This window comes from Phyllostomus discolor, chromosome 1, assembly GCF_004126475.2.
Source record: "Phyllostomus discolor isolate MPI-MPIP mPhyDis1 chromosome 1, mPhyDis1.pri.v3, whole genome shotgun sequence".
NCBI classification, from domain to species: Eukaryota; Metazoa; Chordata; class Mammalia; order Chiroptera; family Phyllostomidae; genus Phyllostomus; species Phyllostomus discolor.
Genome location: NC_040903.2, coordinates 201,590,112 through 201,615,199, shown reverse-complemented (window position 1 = coordinate 201,615,199; position 25,088 = coordinate 201,590,112). Strand labels below are relative to the sequence as shown.

Genomic DNA, 25,088 nt, shown 5'->3' with positions numbered 1-25,088 from the left:
CTCAATCCACTGAGCTGCGCCAGCCAGGGCTCTGCCCTCCCTATTTAAACAAATTATATTTAATTTAGCTTTTCTATCTTTAAAATGGAATATTGATTGCTACTCAATTTATAGTTTTAGTGAAATGATAAAAACAGAAGTAATCATGGATATTTGTAATTTCTTGAAGGGAAGCACCTCTGTTATCTCTAGGTTCTAGTACTGCTGCATTACCTACAGAGAGCATTGGATTGCTTTGATGCGGTATAACCTGGCACAAGCTGTCATTTACTCCCGTGTTTATTTCATTTGACGATACGACAGTACTCAAATTATAGTATCATGTATCATGCATAAGGGCTTTTAAAAATACTCTTCATGTTTTTCCTTTTATTTCATCATTCTTCCTTTTCCTCATATAAAATGACCATTCCATTTCATACTACTTTCCTTTCTTTTTTCCTGCTCTTTCTTACCATTTTTTCCTTCTCTTGCTTAAGTGGTGTTTTAAAGAAAATAAAACTATAATTTTACTCTTGAAGTCGAAGCTGCTTTAGGATTTAACTTTAATGAAAATGTTTAAACTGACAGAATTTGGTGGAGTTGGTGGAATTTCTGCAATATATATTTCTATGTACATTTTTAAAACAAATCAGATGTCACTTCAAGAGGACTGTGAGCCAAATATGGGAAGTAATTTGCTTTAGGGAAAAACGAACTCTTTTAGCCCTGTTCTAGGGCCTGTTATAATGCTGGTTTATTCTTTTTCTTGTCTCATGTTACTGTATTTATTTATGATTTTTCTCGTATACATACATTTAAAGGATGTGTAGCCGGGAAATCCTAATTTGATCTAAAAGAATCACATAGTAACAGTGCAACATTTGTTTTAAAGTTAAGTATTTATGCAAGGACAACTTGTTTTCAGTCAAGTAGAGATCTAGAAGTGGAATCCTTTGGATCACGCTGTAAGGTGCAGAAACCTCGCAGTGGGTGGTTACATAGCGTGCACACAACAGATTGCTGGGGTTATCCTTCCACCCAACACGCTCTGCAAAGCACCCTCCTCTGTAATAGGCGCTCAGGAATGGAATAATTGTAGTAATGGGCCTTTACACCTTCTTCTCGAAGTGATGGGTGGACATAAATTTAAGAGAATGGAAATTTTATTCAGTCTATTTTTAAGAGTAATTTTTTTCATGTGAATCTCTTTCTACATATAAGTTCTATTGTTTCATTTCTGTAAACTTGAGGGAAAAAAAAATAAAGGAATACCAAAGAACATAACGTTTGCTCTCACCTCAAAGGAACCACCCTTGGGTATTTGTTAAATCAATTCTTTGCTTTATAGTTCAGAGGCCTATGGGAGAGTGGTGATCCTTGTAAAATGTTTTTAGAAATGGGTTAATTCCAATTATTCCCTGTCATTTGTTGACTTTTTGAAGTATTGCTGATGAAATTTTCACTCGTTTTCTGTAGAGAGTGACTGTGCTGTGGAACAGATTGAATCATGGATATGTAACCAACGAGTCTGGGAAAGTCCTTGGGGGTGCTGGTTATTTCTAACTGCAATTTTCTTTTTCCAACCACCATATTTATTACCTATTCTACTTTAGTAAATGCCTGTAGTGTTTGAAAACTTCAGGATAGACACTCGATACACCATAATAAAACAAATAGGAAAATGTCTGAATTAAAGTTGTGTCATTTTCCCAGGTCAGCCTTGGATAATTCAAGAGGTTTTCCCATTTATGTGTAGAGCACAAAGAGGGTAGGCATTGGATCAAGACAAACTTTTTTCTATGCCCTAGAACACAGGTGGCGGACACAAGGCCCGCGGGCCGAATCTGTTTTATCTGGACTGGAACCTTGTTTCTACCCAGCGGCAGTGCCGAGCTCCTTGCCCCTAGTTAAGGAGTAGTTACGTTCATACAGTCCTAAAATTACATTTGGCCCTTTGGAGGCAACTGTGAGGCTGATGTGGCCCCCAGTGAAAATGAGTTTGACACCCCTGCCCTAGAGTGATTAGGGAAAATTTCATTGTAAAGACAGGGAGAGAGAGTATGAGAGTTAAGTGAGGTTTATAGTGAAAGAGTAGATGAGAGAGAGTTGGATATGAGAATACAGCATTCTTGTATGTGCCATGTGGTCGGCACTCATTGTCATATGTCTGAATGAATTACCTAATGATGTTTCTTCAGGGAGAGAGAGATGTGCACACACATCAGAAAGAATGGAAGTATTGAGAACAGGAAGAGACATCCTTTGCAGAGGATAGGATGTTTTTAATAGAACATTTCCAGAAAAAAAAGCCCTTCACAAATATCATAGGCTTAACAAAAGTAGGAATTGAGAAAAAAATAATTTATTTACAATTGTAAAATCATTGGCAACCTCTGAGTACCGTTTCATCAGTAATAATGCAGAGCCAGATGACAATGAGTTTATAAATGAGTTGGTGTGAAGGCAATCAGGTCAGCTGACAATAGACAACCTATTTATTGTAGGATTTTGTTACCATGATGAAATATAAAGGAATGATTGCATGAAGTTACATTGATTAGTTCCTGTCATTTCTATACAACCATTAATGAGACAAAAGGGCCCTCATAGTATAAAATTAAAGAAGGATAAATGAGACGAAGAATTAGGTTTCCATGTAATTACATTTAGCCCACTGTGAAATACATTATGTGGAGCAAGGCTGGGGAAAAGAAACAACAAAAAAACCACAATGAGATAAACTAGTTTAATTGAGGCTGCTTGACATGTAGAACTCTGGAATCAGTCTCCAGAGATTCTAGCAATGATAGCACTAAGAGTCGATTCATGTTTTTGCACTTGAACTAAATAATTTGCTGTCAGACATACATTACCAGTATACATATGTATGCTTACATGAATAGACATGTTAAATAAATGGTGTTTTGGAATAGGCTGAGTACTTGGTATGAACTATCTTCTTTCTAAACCCTTAAGTTTAGGCACTGAACTTTTGGATGTTGCAGTGAAAAATTTCATGCAGGTAAATTCTTTTCAGAGAAAAATCTACTTTTGATAGACTATTTTCTTTTTTTTTTCAGGTTTTTTCATCTGGTTCTGATATTAATTATGACCCACATCGCTGGTTAGCAGAAAGCAAGGTAATTAATCTTTGAATCCTAAGGTTATCATACTATTTATGAGCTTAAAGGTGTTCTATTTGGGCTAGCCATCTATTTTTGTCACACAACTGAGCTTATGAAGCTGTAGTCCTTTATTGCTGGGCAAGATATCATTGTAATGCATTTGAGAAACCTGTATGTTCCTTTAGCTTAATATTTAAAAATTAACTTAAATGGATAGGGGTGGGGTGGGAGAATAAAGAAAGGCAATAATACTGTTGAAATACTAAAGCCAGATTGTCAGAGAGACAGATTCTGGTGCCTTTTCCTTGGGACAGGCAACGTCTCTGAAGTGTACAAAGGTCAGGGCAGCTGGAACCAACCTTCCGTACACATATATGCTTACTATATTTTGGTTTCTGAGGGTGAGCCCAAAGCCTGCCAAATCTCTGTGTGGCTTGAGCAAATCCCTTCACCTTCCTGGGTGTCTTGTTTCCTTGTTTGCAAAAGTGGAGGGATTGACTTTAAGTTCTGAAGATAACTTTCCTGCTTCATGCTTCTTTGGAATTATGATTCAAATTTAATGGAAGGTAAGCAAATATAAGTAAAATTGGACAATATGCTCATCTTAGCCAAAAGACTTTTCTACGTATTGTGTAATTATCATCTATCTTCATAAATCAATTTGTAAATTCAAAGACATAGAAATTAAAATATATAGAAAATTATGACCACATAAGATGTAGATATATGTTTATTCTAGTATTAATACTTAAGCACTTGCTTAAAAAACTAGTCTCTTTGGACTAGTTTTTTTCAGCTTTAACCTACTAATGTGCAAAGTCTTCCATCCCGTTGAAATTCTGTAAGAAAACCACCAGTACTGTAAACCTGACCAACTGTGTCCAACTTAGGATTTTATTGCAAGAAAGAACCTTCAAGTCTGTACATTGTCCTTATTTAAAAATAGGAGAAAAGTGAGGTTTCAGAGAAGGTATGTGACTTTTCCAGTGCCATATGAATAATGGGAAATAGATTAAAAGCCATGTTGATTCACACTTAAGGTTCTTTCCATTGTGTGTATTGCCACCCAAAGTTGCCTTTCAGCCAAGAATTACTGATTGTGTACTTTTGGTAGATGGACATTGGGGATGTAAGTGTTAGCAAGTCATGGAAGTTAGTGAAGTTAATAGGGGGAAGGGAGACATTAACAAATTTTAAATCTCCTTAAGGTGTGTTCTATTGTTATAGAAATATGTAAGCATTGATGAAAGAACACAGGAAGGAAGAACTATGGTGTTGGTGCTGGGGGGATGGTCACAGAAGGCTTCTGCAAAAACGTAGTCTTGGTCTTACTCGGTCTTGGTCTTGGTTTAACTTACTTAAACTTGGTCTTACAAAAAATATGTACACGTTCTCCAGTTGGCTAATTATAGGTAAAACAGTGACAAGAAGATGGCAGTATTTGAATAAACACAGATAATGCCCGAGATAGGTAGGTAAGGTACAGGTGGGAGGTGGTGGAAAGACCAGGTTCACCTCTGAAGGCCACACATGCATTAGAGAAGCCCCCTCAAACATTCTGAATGAGAAACTAACGGTATTATGGGTAAACGTAGAAATTGACCTAACCTTGTGGAATTTTCTATCCTACTTTAAGAACAGTGATCCTGTGTATTCCTAACCATTTTTGGTAGAACCAAATGCAAATTAGCATTTATGCCACCTGCATTGGCAATTTTTAATACACGTGTTCTACTGTCCCAGAATTTTTGGACTAGAAACCTCTGTTATGCATTAATAAAGCACTTCTCCTGTCTCTTTTTCCCAACTCCACGTTTTTGACAAGAGCAATATACTTGGAATTTTCTTTCAAGTTAAAACCTTTATCATTTCCGAACAGAAAGCTTTCACTGCTGTTGTTCAGCTAAATTATGAGTGCCAGAGATGACTCTTAATCATAGCTCCTTAATTTGGGAGCTGCTGAGCAGTTTTCCCTTATCATTTAATGGGATTGAACTTCAGATCAGATGGGTTTTAATACTGCAGGAGACAACAGTTCCTCTACAGTGTGAAAGGGTCCTGATAAGCAATGCCACGCTGACCAGCTGACTAAGGAGGAATTGAATCTATTTACTGGAAAGATGGCTTAGGTTATTGATGGGCTACAATACTGTAGTTCCCATGAACTACGAGTGGGCAGCTCTATAAGTATTGAAGATAAGATCTGAAGTCAGAGGACAAAAACTGTATGGAAAGTAGAATTGCTATTCAGTTAGTCCATGCTGACATCTTGCAGTATTAGATGGACCTGTGAGGGCCTTTGGTAATTGTTTTCGTAAATCTGCCAAATGAATTTCTTCTGTTAGTGCTAATCCTAAACGAACCAGAGGATTGAGTGGGGATTGTGTCACTGTTGTTTAGTTGGCATAACATACACATGAACTTCACCTTCGAGTGGGACCAGGCTCACAGATAAAATAGCCCGTGAATGGTGAGAAGACATTATGGGGAGGAAGGGGGTTGAGATGCTAGTGCCAGGCCAGGAGTTCCCAGGGATTAGGGATTTGTTTTTGTCATGAATCTTGACAGGGGATGTGGAGACCAAATTTTATTCACTTTAATAGATAATTTATTGGGAAACTACTGTGTCCTATTTGCTTTGTTGTATGCTCTAGACATAAAAAATGAATTAAGACATGAATCTCTTCAGGAACATATTTTGTTTGGAAAAACTGACACATAGTAACTTTAATATTATATATAAGGGTTTTGATAGAGGTATACAGAAGCTGGCAAGGAGGCTGATGGCTCAGATGAATTTTGAAGCTAGGTAAGCATAATTATAGGTCATAATATTGCTAACTTTATTAGCTGTAGTCTTTTTGTTCAGATTTGCTGTTTGCCTTAGCTTTTAGCTTTGAGTGGTTCCTTTATGACTTTAGTGTATTATTATTACACTAACTCTCAGTAAGGATATTCTTATAGATTAAAAAGACCATTTTGGTTGTTTTACCAGATCATTATAAGTATTTCCACGTAATTGCAAGCTGTCAACTATGAAGGTAAAAACTGCCTTATTTAGAAATTCTTTCTCTATTTTGGTTTATTTAACAATACTTGTTGATGTAGTTAAATAAATGAACCTATTATGTAATCTGTACAATGCTCTTGTGAGTGGTTAATAGAATGGTGTTGGCACTGTGATTAATAGTCTTGTCAGCTAATTATTATTTGGAATTGTTAAAGTTATTCCTATACTGTGTTTCAAGCTGTTTCGGCAAGTTACTTAATGAAGATGCTGAGTGTTTCTCTAACAGATTCTTATAACTGATAATTGTTTGATTAAATTCCCATAATTTGGTACACTATTTTCTTTTGTAGGATTAATAGTATATTCTGTATACTTAGTCAATTCATAAAAAGCATCTAACTATAACCTATTTTTAAATTTTGTATGACAATGGAATAAAGGTTTCATATGACTAAACTAAAGCCATAGGTTATATTATACAATATTAGTTGGCTTAGGCTACCATAGCCAAATACTGCAGACTGGGCAGTGACTTAAACAGCCGACATTTGTCTTCTCACGTTCTAATGATTAGAAGTCCAAGATCCAGGGGTCAGGGTTGGTTTCCATTAAGTCCTCTTTCTGGCTTGTAGGCCGCCACCTTTTGTGCATGGGTGGGGTGGGATGGGGTGGTTTGGCAAAGTTGGGGAGATGGAAATCAGAGAGAAAGGTGAGGAAGTGCAAGCTTTCTTATAAGCCCTTGTGTCCCAGCCGTATGACATCATTTAACCTTCATGACCTCACTAAGAGTCCTGTCTACAAATACTGTCACATGGAGGTTTAAGGCTTCAGTATATAAATTCTGGGTGGACACAATTCAGTTCATAACAACACATATCAAACCCGATTAGTGCTTTATATCAGAGGGGCTTTTGGGGGGGGTTATTATTCCCCCCCCCACAACCAATAGGATTATTGCTACGACAAAACAGATTTGCTGTTTCTTTATTATCACTTCTTAGTGACAGTAGTTGACACAGGCCAAATAATGGGATGGAGTAAGTAGGAAAGCACTGAGAAAAGGGAAATATGAAGTTATTTTCTAAATTTGTAGTTCAATCACTGGGCAAGAATGGATTAAATATTAAAGATGATGAGATTAAGAGTCTGTGAAAAAAAAAGTTGCTTTGATAGAAATTTATCACCTCTTCAAGGTGGGGAAAGGCTAACTTTATTTCCCTGAAGTCTTTCTTTCTACCTGATTAGCTAGATCCTGGGGATATGCATTTTTAGCAAGCAAAATTAGAAAAAAATTTTTTACTATCTGCAGTAAGACCCCCTTTTAGCCCTGGGTGGTGTGGCTCAGTGGATTGGGAGCCAGCCTGTGAACCAAAGGATCACTGGTTTGATTCTCAGTCAGGGCACACGCCTGGGTTGCCACCCAGGTCCCCAGCAGGGGGTGTGCGGGAGGCAACCACACATTGATGTTTCTTTCCTTCTCTCCCACCCTTTCCTACTGTCTAAAAATAAATACAATCTTTTAAAAAAATAATGTTTAAAAGAAAGAAAACCTTTTATAGGGGAGCTCTAGCCCTATTCCAGGGTGGTTTTGATTTTTACATTTTTTACTAAACTGCTTTATATACCAAATTAGGGGGCTAATTGTATTCTGATTGGAATTTTAGTTAGTAGACCAAATTTTTCTAGATAAAGATTGGTAGATTAAACCAAATCTTTATAAAAATCCAAGAAAACCATGGCTTGATTTCACACCAACTTTGAACTGATATGAATAATGGTGTATTTTTTATTTTGCCTAAATATGTTAGTTGTTGTCTATATTTGTTCATATTATCATGGTGTTATTCATCCTATTGTTTTGAAATACTGCTTTTTTAGATTTCCATCTTTTTTTTTTCTTACTTAGCTGTAAATGTCATTTTTTAGACTAAACTTCAGTGGCTGTGTGAGGAACTGAAAGAGAGAGAAAACAGAGAGAAAAGTCTCCGGCACGAGCTAACGCTGTGTAGACAGCAGCTCAGGAACCTGACTGAGAACAAGGAATCGGAGCTCCAGAGCCTGTTTGATCAGATAGAAAGGCAGGAGCAGCTTCTGGAAGAAATACATCGGGAGAAGAGAGGTGTGTTTGCTGCTCTCACTCGTAGTTTTCTTTGTTTGCATTCTTGGAATCTGGGACTGGGAAAAGCCTACTTCTCTTACCTCCAGTTCAGATTATTTCCATATTGTCCTTTCCTTTATCTCTTCTTTCATGTCCGGGTCCAGGAGGGAAAACTGTTCTGTCCTGAGAGTTTTTCTGTCAATTACCGAATCCCTCCTGTCTACATCGCTCTGTGTCTACCGGCCGTTTGAAAATGGTAATTTGCTAAGACGTGTTTGTCTTCCCCTGGTAAAATTTATATTTTACTCCAGTAAAATATCTATTAATTCATTCAACAAGTATTTGTTTTTTCCATTATTTTGTCTTAGGCATTGTTATAGGTGCTGAGGATACATTAGTGAATAAATCAGAAAAAAACCCTACTCTTGTTTACCTTCTGTTGAGTGGGATGACAGAAAAAATGTAATAATTAGGTAGACTATATAATAGAAGGCTGTAAGCACAATGGTGAGAACAGTAGAATAAGGGAAGAAGAGTTTGGGAGAGTAAGGGACAGAGTTAATATGTATAATATATAGGTAATATGTAACTTAAAATTTAGACAAGAAACTTAGAAAACTACTTTTCTGTTTGGCTATTCGAGAGATGCCTTAAGAAGGGGAAGAAGAAAAACAGCAGTTATGTGTGGGGATCCTAAGTGTATCTTATGTTGTGTTGGCCTGAGGTCTTGTCTTTCACTAGTGAACTTAATTAATTTAAGATATAGAAAGAGACTTACTATAGTGCCCCACTACAAAAAATGAAGTATTGACATATGGTAATCCTTTTTTTTTTCATTTTAGTGATCAGTTATTCGTTATGTGCCACTTAAAATTTTCTATTACTGTGCAGTAGTGATTCTCAAGTTTTCTAGTTCCACTTTATATTCTTAAAAGTTCTCTGAGTTCTCAAAAATTTTATTGCATGTTATGTGTATCAGTACTTACCATATTAAAAATTAAAACTAAAAATTAAAATATTCCTTTGAAATAATAAGTACATGTAACATAAATCCATTACAGGTAATGTAAAAACTACTGAAATTTAACTCTTTTCCTAGACAAAAATATTGAAAGTGGCAGTTTTGCACTTTTGTAAATCTCTTTCATTGCTGTTTCAGAAGACGGTTGCATTTTCAGTTTTGTTTCTACATTTAATCTGTTGTTATATTACATGTCATGGAACCTCTGGGAAAACTGCACTTTACATTTACGGGAAATTGAGTGTAAAAAAGGCAAATACTATGTTAGTGCGATTATTGAGCAGTCTGGGGCAGTCCCCAAAGCGCTCTCTGAGCAGCGATGCTCCAGTGTAATCGAAGACGTGAACTGTGCGGGGAGCAGGAGTCAGACGATGTCCTTGCGGTTTTGTGAGGCATCACTTTACAGTGATGTCTAATTATGGGACTTACAGATAAAACGCTATATTGTCTCTGTACATGTTAAGGAATATTCACTAATTAGCACTAGATTACAGCCCAGTTTTCCTTTTAGTAAGCATCATCAGTGTTGTCACCCTAAAAGTGATTTCTTTCTTTGGGTATGGATTAATGTACTACAAATATATAAAAGTGTCAGTGCGGGCGAAATAAAAAAGAATATTTGTGCATTTAGATAATTATATTCAAATACCCAACTTGTCAAAAAAACCCATCACATTTGTTGTTTCTTAAGGTGATTACTTTTATTTCTGCTTTATGAATTTAATGAAAATGTATTGTTTGCTTTGTATCTACAGAAGATTTGAATTTCTTTATCTATCTTACAATCAGCTTGCCACATTCTTAAAAGGCATCTCTGATGTTTTGATAGGATTATGCTGAATGTTTAGGTTAATTTGAGGAGAATGGGCATCTTAATATTGAATCCTTCAATCCCGGAACATGGTTTCTTGGTCCATTTATTTAGGTCTCCTTTAACTTTCCTCAGGGATGTTTTGTAGTTTTCAGAAAAATAGGTCTTGCATGTCTTTTTAAGATTTGTTTCTAATTTTTTTCTGATTTATAGTGTTAAATGACATTTTAAAATGTGAATTTCCTACATTGTTTTTAGGATATAGAAATACAGTTAATTTTTAAAATATATTAACCTTGTATTCTGCAACCTTATTAAGCTTATTAGTTCTAGCTTGTTATCTATAATATAATAAGTTCACATTATTATTTTTAAATGTATGATAGGATTTATCAATAAATCCTCTACGCTGGTAGTTTTCATATTTGGAAGGTTTTAAATTTTGAACTCAAATTCTTTAATAGATAGGTGGCTGTTCAGAATTTCTATTTCTTACTGAGTCAGTTTTATTTATCTATGCCTTTCAAGATATTTATTTCTCTATTTCATCTAAGTTATCAAATTTATTGGCATAATTTTTTATAATATCTTCTTTTTTATTTCTACAAGATCTATACTGATGCCTCTTATATCCCTGATAATGGTAATTTGTTTTCTATCTTTTGTTCTTTATAAATCTTGGTGAATATTTCCTTAATATTTTTGAAGAAACAACTTTTTACTCTTTATTTTTTTTTTATAGTTTATTGATCTCTACTCTTATTTTTATTTCCTTCTACTTACTTTGTGTACTATCTTTTTGCTCTTTTTCTGGCTTCTTAAGTTGGAAGCTTTATTTCAATGCCTGTTTCCAAATATAAGCATTTAAAGTTATAAATTTTCATTTTAGCAGTACTTTAAGTGCATTCTACAAATTTTGCAAAGTTGTATTTTCATTACAATTTAGATTGAAGTGGAAAATGTTTGTTATGATTTCTTTGACCCATGGCTTGCTTTCTTTCTTTTTTTTTTTTCTAGAAGTATTCTGCTTGCTTCATGTTGAATTATGTGGAAAGTTTTTTTGATATTTTATTATTCATGTCTAACTTACCACTCTTGTGGTCATAGAACATACTCTTCATGACTTTGATACTTTGAAATTTACCAGGGCTTGCTTCATGGCCCCAAATATGGTTTAACTTGATGAATTTTCCATGCACACTATAAAATAAGTTATATTCTGCATTTATTATGAAATTTCCTATAGGTATCAATTATGCCAAAGTATTTCACCATGTTCTCTGTCTCTAGTGATTCCTATATCCTAACTGATTTTCTCTATGTCTATCAATAGCTAATAGAGAATTACTAAAATATGCAATTATACCTTGAGGTTTTGTACAAGTCATTTACTTTGCTTCATATATTTTGAAACTGTTATTATAATTAGAGCCTATCTTAGTATTAATCATGGGAATCATCCAGTTAGGAGCCTATTGTAATAGTCTCAATAAATGCAAAAGAGGGACTGAAGAAGGACATTTGTAATGGCACCAAGTGCAAAGATATTGCAGAGTACTTAGTGCAAGATCGGTCAGTGTAAGTGAGAAAGAAGACTCCAAGGCGCTGTAAGGTCTCAGTGGTTAGCCATTGGAAGAAATAAGAAAGCAAGGAAGTAACAGCCAATTTGGTGGGAGAGAAAGAGGGGTCCATTTTTTACCCATTTTTAAAAATCATGAATGAAAAGTTTTAAGAAGACCCCAACTGTTGTAGCTTTTGCGTTATGTGTGTGAGATATTGCTGTCTCTTGATAGAAGTAATGAAGACCAGGCAAAAGCTGTTATAGCTGGTGGCTTATAAACATCTTTATTAGAAGGTAGGATGAAATGAATGTTATCAGAATTATGAGCAACAGGTTCCTGGTGAGAGTGGAGTATTGATTGCTTTGGTTGAGGTCCATAGGGTGAGGTTTTCAGTAGGACTTGTGACTTGATTGAGATCTTGAAGAATGCAGCAGAATTTCCGTAGATGGAAGGCAAAAGAGAGATTCTGTGCAAGATTTTATCTGCTTAGAAATCTCTTCTTGCATACATCAGCATTCGTTTATAGTGGTATACGTAGAAGAAGAAAAGGACAGCAAGACTGGTGATTAAATTTGGATGTTTCTGAAGTATCAAAGTCAATTGTTGTTGAAACTTGTATTTGATTCTCTTCAGCATATCAGAAACTTATTTGTTAGGTACAACAAGGTTAACTTATCTATAAGTGAAACAGGACAGAGAAACTTCCAATTCGCTGGCATTAATGCTATTCTCTGCATAAATATTTTAGTTTGATTTAATGTCATATTAACCGACGCATGCCAGGTTAACTGAGGCACATGTAGAAGGAGCTTCTAACTTTGAGTGCTGCCAGCTTTGTGGATCTGAGTTGTCTTATGCTTCTGGACCCAGTAGGTTTGTGTTGGAGTGTTCCAAAATGAGAAAAAAAAATATATTAGAGTTAATGTCATGGACCTCTTAGAAATTTAGTAATTATTGCCTGAGAAATTTTTTATTGTTATGAATAACAATGAAGACAAGACTAGAGAGCTGTAAACTGAAGCTGGGAGGATGTAGGCATGATATTGTTTTAACATGTAAGTAGTTATTTTTAATAATTTCTTAATAAACCAACTTCTGTCTGCTTTTTCAGTGTTCTTATAACTCACTGATCCTGTATGTACCTGCATTCCTCTCTAAGAATACTTTGAAATTATGAGGTTTATTGAAATCTAAAATTATGTGGATACTGGAAGGATTTTTTTCAAACATTTTGAGAAGGAGGAACATCTGTAATGTTCCATAATATGTTCATATAATGTTCATATAATACAGTTGCATTCTTGCCATATTAAATGCTAATGATTATGAACAAATGGAGCAGGCAATTTTCTTAACTTATTTTGTCTTAAACCAAAACTATGAACTCTTATTTAAATGTGCTGTGATTTTGACAGTGACTAATTTAGTCTACATAATTTTTCATTCTGGAGGAATTAGAAATTGACCTGGGTCTCTGAAATTCTTTTCCTTTGAAGATAACATTTGATTTTTTTACCCAGTTTTCAGTTTGGAGTAAGTGTTATACTCATTTGGCTTTGCTGGGTGAGGCGGGGTCTTCAGCAGCTCCCTGCCGCCCTGACGGTATGGCAGACACAGTGCTGGGAAGACAGTAATTCTCAGCAGCATGGGCTGTAGACTCAGACTTCCTGAATCTGTTCCTTCCTGATACATAGAGTATCCCATATTGGGAATGTATGTGTGAAGATGAAACAAGCCATTCTCAAGGCCTCTTTGTGATGGAGCTTCCTTTTTGAATGAAAGGGAAGTGCTGGTAGGATGTGGAAGGAGGGAAACAGTCCTCCAGCCACTTCAGAGCCTACTGGTTTTGCAGCAGAGGGCTAACTGCTCCGGTTGGTTGGTGGTTTGTTTTTGCTTATCATCTGTGCCTAGCCAGGAACTAGGCAGTGGACAAAAGATTCATTACAGCCCCACATTTTTTTTTTCAGTTCAGTAGTTTGAACTCTTATCTTAACAATGCCTGTGAGTGCGGCAGCATTCAGAGGACCCTCCCTGGCCCAGAAAGAGCTTATTTCTCACCTCAGTCAGTTTTGAGTAGACACAATTGAAAAGTGTGTTAAGTTGAATGAATCAACTGGAATAGAGGTCCTATGAAGGCAGTGATTTTTGTTTTGTTTTGATTTATTCAACACCATCCCCTGGTGCTTAGAAAAAACCTGGTGCGTGGTCAATATGTCAAATATCTGTTGAATAAGTAAGTGAATGAATGACAGCTGCACAGTTAATAGGGGAGCCATAATATTAACGTTTAGTGAAAGACATCGCAATGGATTCTTCAGAGCCAAAGTGAACTCTGCATAAGCAAAAGACAAATCAGTAAATATTTGGCAGAAATTAAATAGGTCAATAGGTTGACTTTGAAGTATCAAAGTCAATTGTTGTTGAAACTTGTATTTGATTCTCTTCAGCATATCAGAAACTTATTTGTTAGGTACAACAAGGTTAACTTATTTATAAATGAAACAGGACAGAGAAACTTCCAATTTGCTGGCATTAATGCTATTCTCTGCACAAATATTTTTAGTTTGATTTAATGTCAAACTAAATTTAATTGGGATAATTTACATTTTGTTTGTGACACTCTGAGATTAGGTGATATTTGTCTTTTCTAGTATTTTAGTTAGGTATTACGTTTTACAGTAGAAGTATTTAAAGCACTTATGTTTTTATTCGCTTCCCGGTGATATTCTCTAAGAGCTTCCCAATTCATTTAGGGTCACCATAACATCATTAGCAGTAACTCTAACTCCATTTTGTGCTATAATTTCAGTTAGTTCTCTAGTTTAACATGTGAACAACAGTTTAAAAATACCTGAATATCAGAAAAGTAAGCAAAGAATATGAAAAATATGTGTATGTCTAAAATTGTTTTAGTTTTGAACAGTAGAATGAATGTAACTTTTAGGGTAGTAGTATATTCTCACTGCCGATTGTAGACAAGCTTAAGCATGACTGTAAATGTTGAGTGGAAAGATTCAGGAATGCGAGAGTTTGCACAGGTGAAGGAAAGGTTAATTGGTGTAGCAGGGTCCCAGAAGACATGACAGGGGATGAAGTCAAAAATAAAGGTGGAGACGTGAATCTTGGCAAGAACGAGGGCAAGAGTTAGGCATTTTTTCTCCTGTTCCCTTACTTTGAATACACTACTATTTTTGGCAGTTTCACATCATAATATTTCATATAGTGTTGTTGTTTTTTTTTTAATTTTGATTATTAGCTCCTTAACATCTGATTGGGTTTAATTGATCTTTGCCTTGTATATGCTTAATACCTGTTTGGAGAAAAGGATGGAATGAGTGGTAGCTACTGGATTTACTATGTTAAAGCTGAGCGATATGTTTTGGCAGAAACATTTTCAGTTTTAAGTCACATTTTGGAACATTTCTCACAGTTATACTTTTTGCAGGCTGCTTCCAAAGGATAAAACATGTCGTGCGTGGATATCCAAGGCATAGAGCCAGTTTAGTGATGAATCTGATATGCCATACACCATTATTCTGGCCGTACAGATGTCTCTGAGGATGAGCACTTTTACTAAAACAGAGATAGGATGAAGTTGTTTTTTCAGTGCTCTAAAATTGTTGTGCTGTTCAAGGCATGGGCTCTATAAAACACTGCATTTCAAAAGGTTCTCATGTATGTGGTTTGTCTCTATCAATGGTGATCTCAACTTCTTAAAGGTTTTTCCTTTGGTTTCACTCTTCCCTAGTGTTCTGGGAAACTCCTTTCAGCTGATTTCTCTGTTTTCCCTTGCTCTTTCTTTGAATCTCTGCACCCCTTACACAGTTGGTGAGTGACTGCATAGAGGATACGTCCTTAGAATTTATCTGTAGGACAAAGACCAGGAAGGGACTTGTGAACTGGAGGCATTTTTCCTGACATGCAGTTGATTGATTTGGTTTTCCTGCCACTCACTCATTGATGTATAGCATGAAAGCACTTAAAACCTATCCACACCTTCTAATCTGAAGGAAAAGTTTACATTCTTTCACTTGTTTGTCCCATGCAACTAGTGACGTTACACAGTTTTCCTTGCTTCTCGCTTATCTACTCCTCCCTCTCCAGTTAGACCACCTCTGTCTTATTTAGCTCTTTGTTACTTCATCTCTTAAAGAATTGCGAAAGCTTCTTATTTGAAGATATTCTTGATCTCTAGTCTCTACCTTCCACTTGACTGGTCTTCACCTGCGAGTCTGCGAGACAGATGACTTTCCCATGCAGGCACACTTCGGTTGGTATGTGTGTTTCCCATTTCCCACACCCTGGCTGTACTCTGTCCATTCCTCTGCTATTTGATAAAGCGTTTGGTAAGGGTTGCATCTTTTAGAAATAACTGTGAATATGCTCAGATTAATACAAGAAAGTCGTATATCATTCTTACAATTTGGTTTTGTATTTTTTATAATAAATTGCTTGCAACATACCCTCCATCTGATAGCATTTCCTTAGACAAAACTCACACACGCGCATGCACACGTAGTTGCTCTTCCAATCAGTTCTGCCAGGTGAGTCTTTGTTAGATACGGCTTTGACCCCATGACTCCTCAGCTCAGAAACCTTCAGCAGCTTCCTCACTGCTGAACAAATGAAGTTCAGATTGTTACAGGAGTCCCGCCATTTTCCCCCTCTCCTTCTATTAAAACTCTACCCATATCACTCTTGCTAGCGGTATTGTTCCTTTTACCATCCCATTACTACTAAAGCTTTAGGATATTATTACATGACATTTGCCATTTGCTGCCGTTTTCTCTGGGTATGTGCATATCTTTTTATATTAAGTTTTAATCTCTTGATTTATAAATCATTATTTTTCCATTGCATCTGGCCCTTTGTTTTATAATTAAGCAAGAAATAAACATACTTATTGGATACATTAGATGGACAGGTGGGTGGGCGGATGGATGGATAGATGGATAGATACAGGATAGCACGAATTAGCCTCCTGCCCCTTTAATCCCATTTACTGTGGTGTCCTTATACAAGCCATATCCCCCTACCATATCGACACTGGACATTTAGGTCTGTTAGCCATCAAAAAGAAGACAAACATCAATATTAATTAATTTATGTTTTCTGCTTCTTCAAGACACAGGAACTAATATGAAGTATTAGACAACTCAGAATTACCTCACCAAACTATTCTGAGGATGTCCTTCTTAACCAAGCTGTTTTTGCTGTTTGTTTTGAAACTAGGATACTTGGCAGTAAGAGAACCCTTCCCCTGTTTATCTTTCCAGTTAGTTAAAGTCCTTCAAGTTCTTCCTAATAATTTGGAAAGACATTGATACACATGTTCTCCTTTCTAGATTAGATGAATCATTTGATCATTTGTCATAGTTGATTATCACATCAACCATGAAAGATTACACATTTGCTTTGTTTCCTATTGAGACTATTGACCGTGTACTCTAGTATTTAAAATTCATTTCCTAATCATGTCATGTGTTGGAAGATTCCTCACCACAATCCTCTATGGGTTATGTCAGACCTTTTCTATGTTCAGCTGCTCACTCTTATTGTCGCTGAGGTGGCCTTAGCAGCTAACATTTCTTGAGAGCTTGCTAATTAGCTTTTTATGTGTAATATCTCCTTTAATTCTTAAAATAACCATTTGAGATTATTAATCCCACTTATAGTAATGCAGCTGAGTTTGGGTAGCAGGTGGGGATGGATTGTTTCTTACAAGTTTAAAATGTGAATTATAGATGGGAAAGGAGTTGTGGAATTCAGCTTGTGTCCCTGCTACCACACCGCTTATCAGAATGACCCAGCACTGCTCCATCAACTTCATTAGGCCTTACACATCAAAAACAACCTGTCCTTCCTTATTTTGTTGGGATCTGTTTCCTGAAGTTGTAAAGAGATCAAGTTTTTGTTAAAAATGTTAGAATCTTTCTAATTGCTCTGTCAAAATCTTAGTTTTTTTGGCTAGTAATAAGAACTGAACCCCTAGAAATGCTATCCAGAAAAAAATAGTCAGCTTAGCTATTTAATTATGAACTATTCACTTGTGATAGCTGTAATATTTCCAAGATTTTCTTTTGCATTATTTTAGTACATGATAGCCTATAATTCCATGAGTAGCTCACTGGAACTTCAAGCTTCAGGTTCCAATTAATTGAGCTAATTTTAACATTATAGATAGACTGTCCCGTAAACAGGAAACTTAAGATCAAACTTTTTCTTGCATGTGCCTCCACCGTGAAAGTGGTGTCAACTTCCCAAGACCATACCTTTTTGTTGTGTTTTTAAAACTGAGAGTGATTAAAGGACTCTATAGTTTTCAGGACAACCAATTCATTTTCATATCCATCTACATACATCCCATGGAGCAACTGTTTCCAAGAACTATTCTGTCCGACTTTTGTGGTCACGAGGAATTTGGCCTTACAAAGTTTTCAAAGTTCACTGAGGACAGGACAGGTGAATATCCAATTTATGCTCCACAGTTTCTTCCTTCTTTTTCCCCTTAACACGTCACATCTCTCACTAAAACCACAGCCAGGACTGGCAATGTTATAGCTGTTGCCCTCAGGTTAACATCTCTCCCTTCTCTTCTGACTAGCGAGTGATGCAGCATACCTTAGCAAAGAAGCACATCTTTGTAAGATTTGGCTGAGATGTAAGAATGCTTTGAAGCTATGATGTATTAGAAACTGAAATGTTTGTGGCAGTTGGAAGGAGTCCTTTATTCCAAGATCTTCTGAAGGGGAGACATCTTTATAGTGAGATTTAGTTGCAGTGGCATGCTAATGGTCATGAACAAATGCTGAAGTTAATTTCTACAGCTGACATTGTGAACTCATTTAAATAAGGGGCTGGTTTTGCTTTCCAGGCACTCTGTGGCTGTGGCTATTTGATGTGAACACTCCACAGAAGTATGTATCTAAGTCACACAATCTCCTTCCTCCCTATCAGTGAGGCCTTTGATGGGTTCTCTTTAATATTTGTGTCTTTGTTGTGGTGAGGATAGAATGTTGTCTAGGACATTACAGGGAAGAGAATGTGGCTGCTGTGTATATAATACACCTTCAGAGATCCTCTCTGAACACACTAATACAATATTTCTCTAAATATTTTTTATCATAATGCTGTTCATTAAGGGAGGAGAGGAGAGGCAAATGCAATTTCACTGAAATACCTCATTTCCAAGCAAACATTCTTCATGCAGAGGTCATTCTGAAAACATCAACTGTTAAAGGAGGAAAAAATATAACTAGTTAATATGTGGTTACATTCCATTTAGAAGTCAAAGTAAATGCAACTCTGGTCTCATACATTTATAGTATTCTACAGTATTGATATCTACATGTATGTTTATACTAATTTTATATTTAAATCTAAAAATTATCCCGTTTTTGGTCCTCTTTATCCAGGCAGAGAAATAATCTAATTAACTATTAAGAGTGAAGAAAGATGCTTCGATTTAAATATATTAAAAAGAAGAGTTAGTAAGAATTTGGAATGTCTCCTGCTTTTTGGGTTTGAATTCAATACTAATGCTTTTTAACAATTCCAATAGAAATGTACCCTCTTTTCCTTTCCTTTTGGAATCTGTAAACTCTTAAAATGTACTTTTTGGCAGACGGGTGCTTTAGGATTTGTGCTGTCTGGCTTTGCGTAGCTAGCTGCCTCCAGCATCAGAAATGAGCTCGGGTGGGTGCCTGTACCTCCTCCTGAGGCTCCAGCATCAACAGCTTTTTAATTGATTGATTTTAAACACTTTACTGTGAATTGATCTCTATTTCCTCTTAAACTAATGTATTTTAGGTCTCACCATGGGGTCGTGTGAGACAAGACATGAGCGTGTGACCTTGGATGCACGTGTCCGTGTGAGCCACCCCGAGCTCGTTCACAGTGGTGGCGGAGTGCCCTTCAGTCTCCATGCCTCCAGAGCCCTGTTCAGGGACTGGGCGTCCTATTACTTTTCCACAGCTCTGTTATTTTCCATTTGTATTTATTTATTTATTTATTTATTTGCTGCCCTTCTTCAGTTCACTTTCCTTCCAGGAGTACCTTGAAATGTGTCACTCCTTGAAATTTCTGGTTTTCAAGTATGTCATTCACTTTCCAGCGTCTCAAACCCAAAGTTCACTTCGTAAGAAGTTGGTATGTAGTCATTAACTATGCTCACTTTTTTTAACCCCCTCTCTTGGAAATACCTGTTCATTCGTGCTAGTACCTGGGTAGAAATATTGAATGAGACCTAAGACCGGGTAATGCACATTTGGCTGTGCGGTTTACTTTTTCTCTCCTTCAGTTCAGTGTGTGCTGATGAAAGCACTGGTCTTGCTCAGGCAAGCCACGAGAAAGCTAAAATGGACTCATTTTTAGTGACTGCCTGTTAGTTTCTTTGGAGTTTGTGTTGCTCCATTGGGTTCCATATGTGAAAGAGATACACCTTCACTTTTAGTAAAAGGATTAGTAAATCTAATTCAGACAGGCATTGATAGAAAAGTTTACATATAAAGCTATGAAAAGGATTAAACAGTTGCAGCTGTATATTTTAGGAAAGGGAAGTGTTGATGGAATGGCACTGGTTGGGTCTAGAGTTCTTGTTTTCATGTAGGTTTGATGCTCCTGAGGAAGTAGCCACTGAAGGGATCTTTGTGTGTGTGTGTGTGTGTGTGTGTGTGTGTCTTCTATGACAGGGGCGTCAGGCTCATTTTCACCAGGGGCTGCGTCAGCCTTGCAGTCGCCTTCAAAGGGCCGAAATAACTTTAGAACTTTATAAATATAACTACTCCTTAACTGTTGAGTTGAAATTACATTCAGCCCTTTGAAGGCGACTGTGAGGCTGTTGTGGCCCCTGGTGAAAATGAGTTTGACACTCCTGTTCTATAACTACCAAATGCTATAAATACTCCGAGGAAATATAAGTTGTGGTTTATGGTAGCACTCACCTTAAAGAGATGTTTTCTTTGTGATTTTTGTTAATAGGAAGATTCCCTACTAGTCAGATGTTATTAGCACCCATGGCTTTGGCTAAGTCAGAAACATTGTAGCTGTCATGGTAACAGGAGAGAGGAGGAGTCTGTGGGTTTTTAAGCTACAGGGAAAGAAGGGAGCACCTTGGGGGGATTTAGAGTTTGGGAAGGAAAAGGAGAGATGTCCTGATTACCTACAGAAAGGTTCTCACAGGGTTCCTCTTTATCTTTATGTATATACTACTTTTTTCCTTTTTTAATTTCAGGTGAAGGAAGAAAATAAGTGAATGGTTAGAGGCTTTATTAGCCAAGATTTATTTGGGGGAGGGCAGTAGTTTTTTTTGTTTTGTTTTGTGTTAGGTCTAATTTGTAATTTCTAAAGTTCTGCCAATGTAGCTGAAAGATATTGATGTCTGATTATTTCATGTCAATTAATTAATTAGAATAATACATTTAAGATTTTTATTTTTTAATGTTGTATATTTTCTCCAAAGGGAGGTTTTTCTCTTGGATTTTACTTGTGATTGTGAATTATAGAATTTTGTACCAAATTCTAGCATGCTATAACTCTTGAAATTATAGAACTTTCCTTGCTTATATATTTAATTTTCATCAACTGTCAGTCATTCCTGTTGGGGATAATTTGAAAGAGAGGGAACTTATGTTCTGCAATAGGTAATTGAGATAAAGGAAGAGTAAATTTTCTGTAGTAAATAAATGGCCTTGGGGAAAATAAGAACGAGAGTGTATGTGAACAGAAGAATTATTCTCTGCAGTGGTTGACAGAGAATAAAGTCAGGTAAATAAACAAAACTCCTTTGATTTGCAATAAGGGCCGATGGAGGTACAGCTTAATGCCAACAGGCACTTTGATTTTTCTGATTCTTTGCAGCAACGTATAGTAAGTTCTCAATAAATTGTTGAGTGAATTAATGAGTGAGTGAACTAAGGAGCAAGCAACTGGTGTAGGTAGTCTAGAGTAAACAATAAGAAAGTATTAATTGTATGGGGTACTATTCTAAAAGATTAAGCCTCTCGTATTTTTTTATAACAGCAAAATAAAACAAATTTACAAAAAAAAAATAAAACAAATTTACAAACATGTTTATTGAAATGTCAGGAGTATCTGATGCTATGTGGAAATCATTAGTACATCCTCACTGTTATCAGCCCCGAAAGTGTAAAATTTCATTTGATCTATTTTTTATTATATGTCTTTATTGTTAATATGAACATAAATTAATTTAAAAGTTTTTTATATCAATTCTGGACATTTATCTTTTCTTTTGCCATGCAGTCTTGCATTTCACAAGTCAAAATTGATCTTCTCTGGTTTTATTTATTTTGGGAACCTGTCATTAGTGGTTAGGGTTGATGATAAAGGAATAAATTTACTTAAAATTCCAAATTATATGTTTTATAATATGTACATGTTGTTGAATTATTAATTCATATTAGTTAAGTAATAATGAACTGCTTCAGGGCCAAGATAATTTTATTCAGTATCTTGAGTGTATCTTATTACATAACATCCAACAGAGGCCGAGTAGCTAAATGGGTAGATGGATGAATGACGAAGTCATCCTTGCAAAGGTAAGAGTAGACGACAGGTCCAGTAGTGCCACATGAACAAATGTGTTAGTAGGTAGCGACCCTCCTGAATGTGAACACATGGTTCCTGGGTCTTAGAGGCTGTGAGAAGGTATAACCATATATCTGGTATCACTGATACCCCACAGAACCAATCGCAGTACCTAGTCTCCAGAAAGCTTGCCTGGTTAGTTATGATACTCAATTCTTAAGTGAAGATGACAGTTTCTGTTTTATTGTTCTGCTTCTACAAGTGAACTTCAACCCCTCTTCGTTCTGTGATATGATGGATGATTGTGTTTCATTCTATGTAAGTGATTATTTGGTAAAACTTCCCAGAACACTCTAAGATTTCAGCAATAGTTTCCAGTTAGCTCTTCATCTGTTCTCAAGTGACCTGGCAATCTTGCCCTTCTCTGTGAAATGGGCTTTGTATGGTCTCCCATTGCCTCAGCCAATTAAGACCTTAAAATTAGGCTTTGAGGAACCCTGCTCATGCTTCCAGGAAACATAATAGCGCCACTTTTCATTGAAGGAGACGAGAAGTGTTTAAGTTTGGCCAGTGAACAAAGCAAGGATAAAAACAAGTGCTAAAATCACAATTAGCCCTGAATATTTTAATGCAAAAAGGGTATCAGTTTTTGGCTCCTATTCCATCATTATGCTAGATTTCCCTCCATAATTTATGGTTCAAAGTATTTCACTTCTTATAGAGATAATTAAGTTATGTAGTAAGGCATTTTGAAAGGATACTACATCCTTGGTTTTGAGGCAAATAGCTTTGCTCTCCTAGATGTAAGCATGGATTAAAACATTCCTCTTGCCTCAAGCCTGAATAAGATTCTAGAATGTAAGTTCTTCAAAGGACCTTTCTTCGATTTGGGGAGGAGAGATGAGGTTTGACATTGAAGTATGACATTGTTATGGCCTTCATACATACTTAAAAGTTATCATTATTGAATAACGAATGCCTTAATGTCTATTTATTATAGTTTGACTAATTACTTCTTACTTAAAGAGTCTATTTGGTGTTGAGTACTGACTACCTTTTGCTCACCATACCATTCTAGATTGGTAGTGTGTTTTCTAATGGTTAAAAGGAATAAAGAGTGACCTCTCTATTAACCAATGACAGAAGGTTTTTTCCCTCTTCTCTCCTTCTCTGCTTGCTTGTCAATTAGGAAATCAGATAAGAATACCAAGACTGGTATTCCTGAATGCTCAGTAACAAAAGTATTTGTAAATGGGAAAAAGTTTCTAAAGAAGTTACTTTGCTTATATGTGGAAATTCTGTTTAAAGGCTTCATTCAAGTAACTCATTTTTCTTAGACTGAGAATGGCAAAATATGTTATTATTGACACCATATATATATATGTACGTGATATGTGTATGATATATGTGTGTATGGATATAAGTATTTATATACCAAAGAACAGAGATAGTTTTGTGTATCAGCTTATGTTGATCACACTCCTAGAAGGGAGTCTTTGAGTAGTTGGCTCTGGGATCACCCCAGTGTTCAGGAACCAGCATCAGAAAATCATTGCTATGTCCGTGCTGTGTTGTGCAGTGGTACCCTGACCACAGTGTGACATGACACTGGATCTTTTTCAGTAGGGACACTCTGAATATTTTGAACCGGGTAGTTCTTCGTGGTTCAGGATGCCCCACGCATTGAAGGGCCTTTGTTTATCCTGGTCTTCAAACAGTGAATACCAGTAGCACTGCCCATTATTTGGAACAAGAGACATGCTCACACACATTTCTTTCAGAGACCTATCTGATGCCTTTCTCACAGCACCAAAAACATTATAATGCACTTACTTGTTTCCTTATTTATATCATTCCATAATACTGTGAACCCCACGAAGGACAGGCCCTTTCTTAGATACGTGTATTGGTGTTTCATGACCAATCACAGTGTGTGATCCATAAGCATTTAATACACATTTATTCGTCGGATGAAATGTAATACTAACTTTAACTTTACCCATTTATTTATTTTTATTGAATTTATTGGGGTGGCTGTGGTTAATAAAATTGTGTAGGTTTTAGGTGTACGATTCTATAATATATCACCCGTGGACTGTGTTGTGTGCTCAACTGCCCCAAGTCAGATCTCCTTTCACATCGTTTACCCACCCTTTACCCTCCCCTACCTCCTCCCATTTACCTACTGATTTAAACTCAGCATTTTCCTCAAACAATTATTAGGCAATATTGTACAATTATTGAAGCAGAGATGTATCATGAACTTATCTGCTTATTTATTTATTCTTCTATTCATTTATCTATATCCTGATTTACATAACAGATTTACATTCAGTTTATTGAATTAAATATATGACATCATAGAGTAGTATTGTCCAAAAGAAATGAGATGCAAGTGTGAGCTATGGATGTAATTAAAATTCTCATAGCCACACTAAGAAAGATAAACAAAAATGTGAAGTTAATTTTAATAACATGTTTTATATAACCCAATATATTCTAAGTATGATTATTTCAACATTATTTAGTATGAAAAATTGTGAGATGTTTTACATTATTTTTTTTTTCTTTTTCTTTTTTTTTTTTTAATGTCAGGGTGATTAGGGAGAACCAGCAGGGCTGATTTAGCTAGCCCCGAGCGTTTTTTTTTTTAAGATTTTATTCATTAATTTTTAGAGAGGGAAGGGAAGGAAAAGAGAGAGAGGGAGAGAGAAACATCAATGAGCGGTTGCTGGGGGCCGTGGCCTGCAACCCAGGCATGTGCCCTGACTGGGGATTGAACCTGCTACACTTTGGTTCGCAGTCCGCGCTCAATCCACTGAGCTACGCCAGCCAGGGCACATTATTTTTTTATATCAGGCTTTTGAAATCTGACATTTATTTTTCCTATTTGGCATATCTCATTTCCAGCCAGCTACATTTCACATGTGT

The 25,088-nt window shown here is 36.2% G+C and overlaps 1 protein-coding gene across 7 annotated transcripts in view; it reads left to right on the top strand.

The window, feature by feature from the left end:
- Positions 1-25,088, top strand: part of CEP128 (centrosomal protein 128) — a 433,346-nt gene that overhangs the window by 138,511 nt on the left and 269,747 nt on the right. For all 7 annotated transcript variants that reach the window (XM_036012776.1, XM_036012791.1, XM_036012780.1 and 4 more), the window contains 2 exons: positions 3,063-3,122; positions 8,044-8,236. In XM_036012776.1, the coding sequence (XP_035868669.1) occupies positions 3,063-3,122; positions 8,044-8,236 (253 nt within the window). The remainder of the gene's footprint in view (positions 1-3,062; positions 3,123-8,043; positions 8,237-25,088) is intronic.